The following is a 14,860-nucleotide window of genomic DNA, read 5'->3' as shown; positions in this document are numbered from 1 at the left end:
AGTTATCCTCTATACATTAAGGCAGCAGTTCCTGAATAGTGCTTAAGCACGAGGCTCTAGTGATTTGGGGAAATAGTAAATTAAAAGAAAGTTCAATACTTTCATTGAAAAACCAGCCATTCCCTTCATCAACCTTGCAATGGAGGATGCCAGGATATTTTTTTCCTAATTCTTCCACAGGCATCGCTGGCTAGGCCAGCAATTGTTACCCATCCTTAATTTCCCCTGAGAAGGTGTTGGTGTGCCAACTTCTTGAACCACTGCAGTCCATATGGCGTAGGTACATTCACAGTACTGTTAGGAAGGGGCTTCCAGGATTTTGTCCCAGCAACAGTGAAGGAACAGTGATATCGTCCCAAGTCAGGATGGTGAGTGACTTGGAGGGGAACTTCCAGGTGGTGGTGTTCACATCTATCTGCTGCCCTTGTCCTTCTAGATAGTAGCAGTCATGGGTTTGAAAGATGCTGTTGAAGGAGCCTAGGTGAATTTTTGTAGTACATCTTGTAGATCGTACATACTGCTGCTACTGTGTGTCGGTGGTGGAGGGAGTGAATGTTTGTGGATGTTGTGCCAGATCAAGCAGGCTGCTTTGTCCTGGATGCTGTCAAGCTTCTTGAGTGTTGTGGGAGCTGCACTCATCCAGGCAAATGGGGAGTATTCCATCACACTCCTGACTTGTGCTTGTAGATGGTGGACATGCTTTGGGGAGTCAGGAGGTGAGTTCCTTGTCGCACAATTCCTAGCCTCTGACCTGCTCTTATAGCCACAATATTTATATGGCTAGTCCAGTTAAGTTTCTGGTCAATGGTAATCCCCAAGATGTTGATTGTGGGGGATTCAGTGATGGTAATGCCATTGAACATCAAGGGGCAATGGTTAGATTCTCACTTGTTGGAGATGGTCATTGCCTGACACTTGTGTAGCACGAATTTTACTTGCCACTTGTCAACCCAAGCCTGGATATTGTTAGGGTCTTGCAGCATTTGGACATGGATTGCTTCAGTATATGAGGATTCGCAAATGGTGCTGAACATTGTGCAATCATCAGCGAATGACCCTATGATGGAAGGAAGGTCATTGATGAAGCAGCTGAAGAAGGTTGAGCCATGGACACTACCTTGGGAACTCCTGCAATGATGCCCTGGAGCTGAGGTGACTGACCTCCAACAACCACAACCATCTTCCTTTGTGCTAGGTATGACTCCAACCAGCAGAGAGTTTTCCCCCTGGCTCCCATTGACTCCATTTTTGCTAGGTCAAATGTGGCCTTGATGTCAAGGGCAGTCACTCTCACCTCACCTCAGGAGTCCACCTCTTTTGTCCATGTTTGAACCAAGGCTGTAATGAGGTCAGTAGCTGAGTGGCCCTGGCAGAACACAAACTGGGCGTCAGTGAGCAGGTTATTGCTAAGCAAGTGCTGCTTGATAGCATTGTTGATGACCCCTTCCATTATTTTACTGATGATCAAGAGTAGACTGATGGGGTGGTAATTGACTGGGTTGGATTTGTCCTGCTTTTTGTGTACAGGACATACCAGGTAGATGTCAATGTTGTAGCTGTACTGGAAGAGCTTGGCTTGGGGTGCAGCAAGTTCTGGAGCACAAGTCTTCAGCACTATTGCCAGAATATTGTCAGGCCCCACAGCCTTTGCAGTATCCAGTGCCTTCAGCCATTTCTTGTTATCACGTGAAGTGAATCGAATTGGCTGAAAACTGGCATCTGTGATTCTGGGGACCTCTGGAGGAGGCTGAGATGGATAATCCACTTGGCCCTTCTGTCTGAAGACTGTAGCAAATACTTCAGCCTTATCTTTTGATAAGCAAAGCTTAGATCTAATCCGTTGGTTGTGGGATCACTTAGCTGTCTATCACTTGCTGCTTATGCTGCTTGGCACGCAACTATGTCCTGTGTTATAGCTTCACCAGGTTGATACCTTATTTTTATATAGGCCTGGTGCTGCTTCTGGCATGCCCTCCTGCACTCTTCATTGAACCAGAGTTGATCCCCTGGCTTGATGGTAATGGTAGAGTGGGGAATATGCTGGGTCATGAGGTTACAGATTGTGTTCGATTACAATCTGCTGCTGCTGATGGCCCACAGTATCTCATGGATGCCCAGTCTTGAGTTGCTGGATCTGTTTGAAATCTATCCTATTTAGCACGGTGGTAGTGCTGCACAACACTGTGGAGTTATCCTCAATGTGAAGGAGGGACTTCGGTTCCACCATGACTGTGTGGTGGTCACTATGGACAGATGCATCTGCGGCAGGTAGGTTGGTGAGGATGGGGTCAAGTATGTTTTTCCCTCTTGTTGGTTCCCTCACACCTGCCGCAGACCCAGTCTAGCAACTGTGTCATTTAGGACTCGGCCAGCTCGGCCAGTAGTGACACTACCAAGTCACTCTTGGTGTTCAACATGGAGGAGCACTGATTCATTAGCTGATTGAGGGCAGTATGTGGTAATGAGCAGGAAGTTTCTTTGTCCATGTTTAACTTGATGCCATGAAACTATATGGGGTCCGAAGTCAATGTTGAGGGCTCCCAGGGCAACTCCCTCCCGACTGTACACCACTGTGCTGCTAACTCTGCCGGGTCTCTCCTGCTGGTGGGACAGGATGTACCCAGGGATGGTGATGGTGGTGTCTGGGACATTAACTGTAAGGTATGATTTTGTGAGGATGACTATGCCAGGCTGTTGCTTCATTAGTCTGTGAGACAGGTCTCCCAACTTTGGCACTAGCACCCAAATATTAGTAAGGAATACTTTGCAGTGTCAACAGGGCTGAATTTGCCATTGTCGTTTCCAGTGCATAGGTCGATGTTGGGTGGTGGGTGGTCTGTCCAGTTTCATTCCTTTTTTGTGACTTTCTAGTGGTTTGATACAACTGAGTGGCTTGCTATGCCATTTCATTTAAGAGTCAACCACATTGCTGTGGTGTGGAGTCACATATAGGCCAGACCAGGTAAGGATAACAGATTTCCTTCCCTAAAGGACATTACTGAACCAGGTGGGTTTTTACAACAATCGACAATAATTTCATGGTCATCATTAGACTTTTATTGAATTCAAATTCCACCATCTGCCATTGCAGGATTTGAACCTGGGTCCCCAGAGCATTTACGCTGGTCTTTACTAGTTCAATGACAAAACCACTATCCCCATTGCCTCCCCCAAGTGATGGATTGTGGGTTTGTCAAAGCAGCCTTGGTGAGTTGCTGCAGTGCATCTTGTCTATGGTACGCAGTGCTTCCACTGTGCGTTGGTGGGGTTCCAATCAAGTGTGCAACTTTGACCTAGATGGTGTTGAGCTTCTCACAGGCATCATCTGCATCTAGTATTTCTAATGAGGAAATATATTTTAAAAGGGATGGATGTTAAGTTCCAATAGCTGCTTGATAACAAAGACAGAGACCAAGGCCAGAAATTTCCAGCCCCAACACCGTGGATTTGCTGGTGGTGGGGCTGGTAAGCCATTGAAATCTCCATTGACATCAGCAGGACCAGAAGATCCTGCCAGTGTGAAGGGCTTGAAAACTCTAGCCCAGGTCTTTAATTCTCCAAACAGGGCTTTATTCTGATGATATAAACTCCATAGACAGCTTGTCTCATCTTTATATACACAACCAGCAAAGTACTTAGCTTGTTAACTTACAATTGCCCACTTTAACACTCATTGACAGTTAACTGTTTCCTTCCCTAACAGTGGAGACTGTAAAACCTGACCTTAACACCTGTGGAAATGGACAGTCCCTGGGAGTAAGTCAGGAATATCTGTCCTCTGGTGTATTCCATAGACCCATTCAAATCTATACCTCATATTATGACTTAGCAAATTTGGTGTAAACAGCACATCTGAGTGTCTCAAAAAATTTGCCAATAGACATTCTAGCATAAACTAATAGAGGAAAATTGTCAATTATCATAATCATTTATTAGGCCTAGTTTACCTTAACAAGATTCAATAGTTTCCCTTAATAAGATTCAATGACTGCTTTGCAAGGCATATGTGTTTTTGAAATATTGGACCTATTCAATATTCCAAAATCAATGATTGCAAAATTTTCAGAAACCTCATTCTACTAGCAGATCCTTACACAGAACTGGCAGCTTAATAAAATATTGCAGCTGTGTTGTTAGTTCCAGTGACAACTATTGACCTCCTTCCTGTGTGTGGAAATTTTTTTGGAGCTATTGGAAAAGGATGGAAAAGTTTTGTCATTTACCTTCTAGAATTGTAAATTTTTAATGTCTTTATTATGTTTTAAATTTCATTTTCTGAGTGCATAGCAGGATGGGTGGAAATCAATACTGTCATTTATAGGATTTTATTTTTGATGAATGCCCATTTTATGAATGGAATTTTTCAGTGATGATCTTTGATTGAGAGGTTTTTTGTGAATGTGTATTTGGAGCAAATCAGCATGCTTCAGGCCTATAGACACATCAGATGTTTTCCCAGATCATATACTTGCCTATGCCCTATAGGCATACATCAACTTAATTATGTAAATTTTTACCACACAGTTAAATTGAATACATAAATATATTACCTAATACATAATATACAACAACAGCTGTGAGGAAAACCTTTACAAGTCATCGCCACTCTTGATTATTCAGAAATTTATTTCCAGGTTATTTAAATGGTAGTTGCCGGTGGGTATCTCTTAATCTTGTCCAAATAAACAGGCATTGAAAAATCATATCAAAGAAAACATAACTTATTACGACCTTATGAAGTTGTCAGTCAAACAAAGAAAGCACTCCCCTATGCAACTGTGTAAACAGACCCCTGCTGAGCTGAGTCCATTAGCCATTTTTGGAGATCTGCCAAACATTCATAATGAGGCCATCTGGAACAACTGATGATTGACCATTTGTTCAGCTTTCTTCTGTTAATCCAGTTGCCAGCTGTTGAGCTGTTGAGGTGTTATGAGGATTAAAGCTTTATTCATTGATATTATGAATGTCGTAGTTGATTAACAGGTTCTACGATTATGAGGTTCTTGGATGAACAGTTTTTTTACAAAGATTATCAAAGCCTCTTTGCTTATTGTGTCAATTTCAAGAGCATTTCAAAGAGTTGCCAGACTTGCCAATGGCTCATTGGCCAATTGGGAGAGTGGGTATGGAGGATGCATGGGGTCACAGAAAGGCATGGGGGTAATGGAAAGGGTACAGAAGGTCCATGGGGTGGAAAGGGGATGAATGAGGCATGGGAAATATGAGAGGGAATGGAAGAAGAATGGGGTGTGGGTAGGGGTTGATGGCTAGAGGACCTAAACACCCTGAATTAAACTGGGCAGATTTCCCAGTAAACAGAGGTGGGCCTTCTAACCTGCCAGCCTTGCCGTCTACATGCCTCCATTCCCATCTTGGGCCTGCTTTGGGAGGTGGCAGGCCCAGCTCTAGCCAATCCCGGAGACCAAAATACCGGGTGGGTAGGCTGACATTTAGAAGTCGGGACCGCATGGGAAATGGCCTGACTCACTATTCCCAAAATGAGGACAATAATCTGGCTCATGATCTCAGCCTCAATTCTATCTTTAACAGTGTATTCCACAGCGTCACAACCTTCTGCAAAATACAGAGTTTCTCTGCCTCTGAGTCCTAAATCAGTTACATTTAATTTTATATCCATATTTATGCTTTTACCCACTTATTCTAAATCTCTCTACCACTGGAAACAGTCTGTTCCTATTGACGCTGTGCCAGTCCTTCATAATTTTACACACCCCGATCAAGCCACCATGTAATCTCTTTGTATCTCATGAAGAGTCCCAATTTTTCAAGTCTTTTGTGTGTTTGCATTTTCTTATACCAGGCAGCATCCCAGTAAATCTATATTGTGCCAAATCTATTTCTTCTTCATCTTCCAATTTTGTGGAGCTAAAATTGCATACTGATCTCCAAACATATTCACACTAATGTTTTACAGAGACTCACCATTAGAGTTTGACTTTTATATTCTATAAAGTGTGAACCTGAATCCAAATCATCATGCTCTTCACATCACCCTACTTTCCACTATTCAAAGTTAATTAGTACTATTATTTTTTACCAAAATGCACCACCGCACTTTTACTGACACTGGCTGGGATTTTATGCTGGGGGCAGGGTGGATCCCTGTCACCCAGTGTAAAAGTTGTGGGCGAGCCTGTCCCCTCTCTGCCAGCTTGCCCCACAGCCAATAATGGCCACTGGACATCAGTTGGTTTTAATCATGCTTTCCAACCCTAACTGGGGAGGACATCCCGCCTTCGAGAGATGCCAGCCAATCATTCAGTGATAGCCTTCTGGTCCCAGAAGTACCACCATGAGCAGTGGCCACTCCTCTGTATGCATCCAATCCCTAACAGCGATTGGCGATGGAACAGATGCAAAGGGGGGGAGTCTCGTCGGGGCCAGTTACCAGGCCCTGGCAAAGGGTATGGTGGCTGGGTTGGATGGGGCAATGGGGAGAAGAGGAAATGTGGGTGTGGGAAGACCTGAGATGGGGGCTCTCCAAGGGGCACATGAAGCCCATAAAGGAGGTATCTCCCTGTTGCCCATATACCAGCCTGAGCAGTGAAAACTGTCAGTTGGTGTCGGCCTCCTCCCACTGTGAGTAAAATCCAGTGGCAGATGGAGGAGGTCCTTACATGGCTATTAATTGGATAAAATTGTGATAGGAATGGGCATCGGGAATGGTGCACCTGGCATGGTGCACAATTTTATGGCCACCCCCAGCTGCCAATCTGCCCCCAGGGGTCATAAAATCCTTGCCATTGAATTTTATTGGGCACTCTTTTTGGCCAATCTACCATTTTATCAATATCACCTTGCAGCTTCCTTTGTTCTTCAGAATGATTTACTTGGTCTCCGATTTTAGTATCATCCTATTTTATATTTTATTTCATGTCAGGTTCTATATTTCCTGCAGTAAGTCTTGTATTTGCTCTAATTTCTGGTCTTATATTCGTCTTTGTGTCTGCTGTGCCTTTCCAGCGATTTCTATTCCATGAGTGTTGGGATCTTAGAATTGTCCCCATAATTCTTCACCTTTAAACTCAGTCAAAAAAATACTGGGCAAACATCAGCTATTTTCCAATGTTGAAATTAAAAAAAAATGTAAGAAAACAGTTCAGAACAACATTAACATGACCTGGAGCCAGGTTACTTGTCTATGGAAAATGATGCATAGTAAAAAATAAACCTGAGGAGGAATAAGGAGGCAATTGGTATTTAACAAATACATATTATTAAGAATTCTTCACTTATTTTTTGTAACAAACTGCATTTCTAAATGAGAATATTTATTTTTAGCTTTTTAAGGAACTCCTTTTTTATTATTGAACAGAAAGTAGACTGTGAAATTCATTAAAGTCAGTGATAACTTACCATTTTTCTTTCATTGCTTGGTAATTGACAACCATTAAGGAGACTTGTTTGTGAGTTGTTGTCACTTGCTTCACCCTTCTCCTCATCCATGGTGTAGTGAATGTCCTAAAATGTCATAGAAATAAACCCTTTCTCTGAATCAAATAAAATAATATTCCTTGAACAAATAACACAGATAATCTCAAATTCCAATGCAGTGAAATTAGTAATTAATTCAATGAATTTATAACATTACAAACCTTTAGCATACCAGGATGAGGAGTAATTTAATGATTCAACTTGTGTCACATTAGCAAAGCCTTTGTGGACATTTCAGAGCTGTTTCTTTTACAGTGGTGGCAAGCTGTTTTGAGTACCGATTTAATTTTAAACGACCAACGTGCCCCATCAAAAAAGGCTACAATGATGGATCTCAAAGTAAATACATCACTGATGCTGTCCTCAGGAATAAGAAAGTGGTAAAACAATCAACATGAGAACAACATGAAACACATCTACTTACCTACTGAGATATATCCTTTAGGTCAACATGTTCCACAAGGGACGGAGTGTTAGAAAAAAAAAATAACTTCCTAATGGTAGCTTTCATCAACACAACTCAGTAAAATTTTGCCTTTCGAAGTACAGCTGTGCAGCAGTAGGAGTAAGTCAAAGTGCAACTTCCAAAGAATGTAGATTTGAATCAATCTTACCACAGTAATTGGTAATCTTGTAAAACTGATACAATGACATAATTTGGATCAAACACGCAGCAATTCTTGTCACCATTACTTACACTTAACATGACTGAAAAGCCAGCTTTGAAAGCAAAAGTTTAATTGTTTCCATAGCAGCAAATCGTACGTACAACTTGGCGGACAATCTGATCCTTGTAAGTTGATGCTGGCTGTGCACTAAGATTAGTCTCCCCTTTTAGTGCCTGAAACAATAAACTGGTTTCCTGAATTTATTTAATGTTAAAATCACTGTTACTAAATTAGAAATAAGAAATATCTAAATATTTTAATGTCATATGTATTTGGTAATATTGAGTGGATGTTACAAAGTTTTCCTGATAGGTCTAGAAACAGGCAGTAGCTAATTATAAAAATAGATGGCAACATGATACAACACTAATTATAAAAACACACATGAAAGCCTCTAAATGTATAATTTATGATAAACAAAAATATCCCAAGTGTTTCTCATTGGGTTCACTTCTCATATATACATTTACAGCTTCAATCATATTGAGAGTTAAAGCAGCATTAAACCAATAGGTTGAGAAAAAAAAACTAATCATTCTAAGCCTGAAGCCTTCAAATAAATTTCTTTCTGACCTCACTTTTCTAGTTTCTGTCTAGCGAGTAATGCATCAAATGAAGACATGATTAAACTTAATTGAAACATTCGTGGACTTACTGCATATTTGTCCCAATCATAATGCAGCTTAAAATCAAAGAGCAGGAAAAGGAAGCATATTGAAAAATATTAATTGTAAACTCAATGGAACTGAAAAATTATGTGACACTGTTACTTCTTACAAATAAAATGTTTGGCACAACATTTCTGTGTTACAGAGGATTGCAAATGACTTTGTACCAGGCAAGTCCGAATATGAATCAGTATAACATCAGCTTTATTGCTTGATCCTCAGGAAATTTAACAGCTGGGTAACTCACAGCATGCAGTACAGTTTGATTGTAGTCTAGTTGCACTGTTGCTGAACTCAAGTACAGAATGATGAAATCACAAAAAAGCATTTTCAATTTCAGTGTCCCTCAATATACAATGTTATAGGCCAATGCATACATTACTCCTTCAAGGGGTCAAAGGAGTGGAATCAAAATATAGTGAAAATTATTCGGTCACAGTGTTTACAAAAATAAATGGGCCTGTCTCACACTGTCAGTCTTCAGTCAATGTAAAGGATTAAGTTTGGTGAATTGCACCTCCTAGAATTAGAACAAAGTTGAAGAAAACTGCTCCAACATCTGTCTTATTTCAAACCAAGTGTCAACTCTTTGTAAAGTCATTTGCCAGAGAAGTTAGGGTTTTGCTAGGGCGTTTTAAACCTTCAAGCTAAACTGTCGCTTATAACCTTGACAACTACAAAGCCTGACACATGCATCTTCCCCCAGAGGCTTCCCTGCAGTATTCTGCAAGCTGCTCACGATCGCTGAGCCATGACGCCACAACACTAGCCTGACCTGACATAATGAGCAGCTATTTACAGCAAACAAGGTAGATGGAAGAACACAGACCTAAATGATGCTCTGGTGTAAGGAGGATTCCACTGAGGTGCAAATGAGCCAGTCAATCTCAAGGCCTCTGAGGCTTGCTGGGACTTGCAATTTCAATCCCTTCAGGAATATGCAGTCACGAGCCACACACTGATCAATAAAATAAGTTGCAAGGTGAAAAAAAAGGATGATAATTAAACAAAAGCAGAAAAAGCTACCAAGTTTGGTTGAAAGCAGAGAATGGATTATTTTGGGGAGGATTATTGGCATTCCATTTTTACTTAACGAGATATGTTACAAATATGTAAAATATATCAAAACATGTGCATTATTTCCAAATATGTAAAGATAATGGCTTATCAGAAAGACGGTCCAATATCACCTTATAATGTTACCGAATGAAATTTGCCTGCCTTAAACCAGATTGAAATCTGGGTGTAGGAAGAATCCTAACTAAATTTGGCAACCTGCACATTTCATTTCACAATGTGTAATTTTGTAAAATCATCTTAGTCCTGATGAAGTTACACTAACCTTGCTCATGTGCTGTGATTAAAAATCGAGCATCACATTTTAGCTTTCAGATTAAACAGAGCTTTGTAACATATAAACTTAAAATTCAGAGAAACGCATGCTAAGTTTGCATTTATATTTATCTGTCAGTCCTCATCTAATCATAATTTCTCTGGAGAAGCTGGTCTAGCCAGTGTTCCATTAAAAAAACCATTTACGAATAATTCTCATTATCTTGGACATCTCTCATGTCTTTTAGTGATTGGATTATTTAAGTATTAATGATATCACTGAAAGAAAATACAGCACCAGAAACATGGTAGATACCTTTCTTTCCAACTGTATCTTCCTGGAAATCTAGGATCGAGCTTAATCTAATGGATCCTTATTTCAGAAGTTTTATGTGAGCTTTGTCAATGAAAGTTGCATAATCTAAGTGTCCTGATTAAAATTAGAGCCATACAACAAAAAAAATCTGTACATTAAATGTACTTAAAGAGCTTGCCAAAGAATGCCTAAAAAATGATTAATCCACAAGTATTACATAGAGCAGGATCTTTAGGTTGGCGAGCAGGGGGGCAGGGCCCACTCGCCGATGCGTAAAATGATGCGGGATGACGTCAGGTGGAACTCTCAACCTCACCCTGCGTCATCTTCATTTTCAGGTCGGCGGGAGCGCAGCCGAATCGGCTGTGTGCCCACCGACCTGTCAACGGCCTATTAAGGCCATTTAAGAAGTCATTAACCTAATTAATGGACCTGTCCATCCAACCTTAGGGTTGGCGGGCAGGCCGGGAGCCCTGGCAGGCTTCAGAAAAAGCATGAAACCTCATCCACGGGCGCGATGAGGTTTCATGAGGGTTTTTAAAAAGTTAATAAATGTTTGAGTTAAAATGATGGACATGTACCAACTCACGTGACAGTGTCACATGAGGGGACATGTCAGGGAAATTTTTCCAACATTTACCTTCAAAGTTTTAATTCTGAGCCGATCTCCCTGAGGCTGCACTTAGCCTCCCGGCTAAGGGAATCCCCGCCCACCCGCACAGGGAGTGCATAGTGCTTCCTGGCGGACGTCACGCTGCGTGGGCCTTAATTGGCCCGCCCACGTAAAATGGCGGCACGCCCCCGATTGGGGATGCCGATCGGAGGCGCGCCTGCTCTTGCCCGCTCCTGCACTTCCTCCCCAACAGGGAGAAAATTCTTCCCATAGTGTTTACAGCACAGAAACAGGCCATTCGGTCCAAGAGGTCCATGCTCATGTCTATGCTCCACACGAGCCTCCTCCCATCCTACTTCATCTAGCTTATATCCTTCTAATCTTTTCTCCCTCATAAGTTGATCTAACTTTTCCTTAAATGCATCTATATTAATTGCCTCAACTACCCCTGCGGTAGCAAGTTCCACATTCAAACCCACTCTCTGGGTAAAGAAATGTCTTCTGAATTCCCTACTGGGTGCATTGGTGACTATCTTATATTTATGGCCCATTGTCTGATCTCCCCTGCAAATAGAAACATCTTCTCCACATCTATCCTATTAAACCTTTCCATTAGCTTAAAGATCTCTATCAGATCACTCCTCAGTCTTCTCTTTTCCAGAGAAAAGAGCCCCAGCTTGTCCAATCATTCAACAGTGACACATTCTAGTAATATCTATTATTGCTGAATAGGTTCAGTTCAATTGATCTGGGAAGCCAGCATAATTGGGTAAATCCGGATATAAAATTCATCAGAAAATAACCTTTATATGTGACACCTAAGATGTATCTGGTATACTACCAACAATGCTGGTGTTACTGTTGTACCATATAACATTATCATAGGTCCAAATAACTTTTAGTAAAGTCCTTGGCTAGTTTAGTAAGACTGCTGCTGTGAAGTGCTTTTCCCTGCATCAGTGTCTATTATGGAACTTAGCAAATTAATAAAAAGGAAAAATACTGCAGATTCTGGAAACCTGGGGCAGAATTTTCCCCCCGTCGGAGGGGAAGTTGATGGGCGGGCACGCTTCTGATCGGTGCCCCTGATCGGAGGCGTGGCGCCATTTTATGTGGGCGGGCCAGTTAAGGCCCGCTCAGCGTGACGTCTGCAGGGAAGCGCTATGCGCTCCCTGTGCGGGCGGAAGGTAATGCCTAAAATCGAGAGTGCGCTCTTTCGCGCATGCGCACGAAAGAGCGCACTCATCTCCCTGAGGCTAAGTGCTGCCTCAGGGAGATCACCTCTACTTTCAAAAATATTAAAAATAGAAAAAAAAGTTTCCCTTACATGTCCCCTCATGTGTCTTATGGGAGGAACTCCTGATTCCAGGAAACTCCTTGTCATCTCGGGAGGGTTGGGAACACTAGGCTGACTGCTTTGACAGAGGCAGCAGAACTTGTTGGTTTAATTTAAATGAAGCCCCAATTCAGCCTGTGTATCCTAGCACAGGGATTGTTCCCAGTCCATACTGGCAGGTTGCTCTATCTAAATTCGACCCTATACGTTTTATCAATTGGTTAGTTCATAAAATGCAATTACATGTACCTGTTGACTTATATCATTATTCCTGAGGTACTTTTACAGCTCTAAAAGGCTGCGGTGACTAGTATCAATCATATTGCTGAGAACCTACTAGTTTGTCGATTAATGCAATTGAGAAAAAATGTCACCGGTCTGGCAAGAACCTTTTCACAGCTTCCACAGAGAAGTTTACTTGCAGCTTTTTCCTTGCATTAGCTCCTGTCATCCACAAAGCAGTAGAACCCAGTGGTGTCAATTATATTTGATTGACTGAGTAAAGCACACACAAATAAGCCAAAACAATGGACACAAAAATCTATATATGACTTCCCCTGTCAGAGAGCAAAAGCTTGCTTTTTCCATTTTCATGTTGCAGTGTGCTGCTACATGCTTAAATGTTTCCTCCAACCCCAAACTATCACCAATTAAGTTAGCAGGATGTTCAAAGGTGTCAAATGACTCCCTCGACAATTGGTTCCAACTGCTGTTCAATAAATGAGGTCTAATTTATCAGTTTAACTTCACTTTCAAAAAAACTAATATCTCTGGACTCTAATATACTCTGAGAAAATAAAGCAAAATAGACTTCAAGATTCCTCCGGGGCAACTTATATCTTATCTATACTTTATAAAAAATAGTTACTTTAAATAGACAGTGATAATGACACACTTAGTTCTCTACATATACTTTTGTTTTACCTAGTCTGCATAAAGTTCCTGTAAATGGCTGGCTATACAAATAGGTTTCTTGCAGTTACAAAAATATGATGGTATTAAAATTTATAAGCACTATAAAAACATGGCTAGTACCATTATTAGTGGAAGTTTGTTATCTTTGTGTCCAATGATCACTTATAACTAATGTGGACATTTGTCATTTCCAGCAGATAATTTGCTCACCAGTGCAAAATATGATTTTGGACAGTGTTACTAATTATATTGATCCTTAGTTGAAAAAAGTTGATGGTGACTACTTCAGTCCCTGAAGTCAGTGAAAACCAATTTCTTGACTCCTGGGTTACACTGTGGTGAAATAAATTAGGATAATGATTTATGTTTACTCTTTTAGTCAATTCTGATAGAGACTATAAGAGACAAAATGACAAACAGCTTCAGCAAAAAACTTAAATCATGTCAGCCAATCTGTAGGTTTTTTCTTACTTTAATTGCTCCCACTGTTCATTTATCTTCAGAGGCAACCTTTGGAAGGGACACTAGTTGAATCAGTGGATGGATAAAGTTTAGTCGAATTAGTCTCACTAAATTGTGGTATGTTCTCCAGAGAAACTAGTTTCTCATAGACATGACAAAATGTCACAAGGTTATATCTAGCAATTGAACTGCTAAAAATGTTATTTGGGGAAAATTCCATGTAAACTAAGAAAGAAACCCCAATTGATTATTTATAAATAAACCAAAACTAATTTGCATCTATTATTTTGGTCTATTAATGGACACAGTGACAATATCAGAAGTATGAGACATGGGAATTGATAGGAATTGGTCCTCAGGCCTCATCTGAATAATTTATATGAACTGCCTATGCTGATTGCACCTCCTCAGGCAATTTCATCTTCTTCTTTTAGTTTCTCCCATTTTACTTGGGGTCATCACAATGTTGGTTGATCACCCCTCTCCATCTCCTCCTGTCAGTTACCCATTCTGCTTCCAATCTTGCTACATGTGGTGACTCTCACCACCACATCTTTCTATTTGGTCTTAGGCCTTCCTCTTCTTCTTCCTGGTAGTCCCATCTCCATCATTCACCTCACTACAGTGCCTCTCTCTCTCTACAACAGATGACCTTACCATGTCAGTCTCTTCTTGGCTACTTCCTTTGATGAAAACAAAAAACTACTGCGGATGCTGGAAATCCAAAACAGAATTACCTGGAAAAACTCAGCAGGTCTAGCAGCATCGGCGGAGAAGAAGAGTTGACATTTCGAGTCCTCATGACCCTTCAGCAGAACTGAGTAAAGTTAGGAGAGGGGTGAAATATAAGCTGGTTTTTCTTTGATAGTTCCACAATCTTCACTGACCCCTTGTTGTGCTGGTTCCTGATTTTGTTCTTTCTCGTTACTCCACATATTCATCTCAGCATCCAGATCGCGTTAGTGTCCAGTCAATGTTCCTCTCTTCTTGATGTTGTCCTGGTTTCTGCACTATATAACAAGGCTGGTCTCACAACTGTGTTCCTTCCAGTTTCAGTCTGGCTTCATCTGAATAATTAATATGAACTGCCAA

General features: G+C 41.1%; 1 protein-coding gene across 1 annotated transcript in view; it reads right to left on the bottom strand.

Moving 5' to 3' along the window:
* LOC144691231 (uncharacterized) overlaps nt 1-14,860 on the bottom strand; it is a 341,534-nt gene that overhangs the window by 62,299 nt on the left and 264,375 nt on the right. The window contains exon 13 of the mRNA XM_078559280.1: nt 7,381-7,485. Within this exon, the coding sequence (XP_078415406.1) occupies nt 7,381-7,485 (105 nt within the window). The remainder of the gene's footprint in view (nt 1-7,380; nt 7,486-14,860) is intronic.

The sequence above is a fragment of the Cetorhinus maximus genome, chromosome 2 (assembly GCF_964194155.1).
Source record: "Cetorhinus maximus chromosome 2, sCetMax3.hap1.1, whole genome shotgun sequence".
Lineage (NCBI taxonomy): Eukaryota > Metazoa > Chordata > Chondrichthyes > Lamniformes > Cetorhinidae > Cetorhinus > Cetorhinus maximus.
This window is presented reverse-complemented; position numbering and strand designations above follow the sequence as displayed.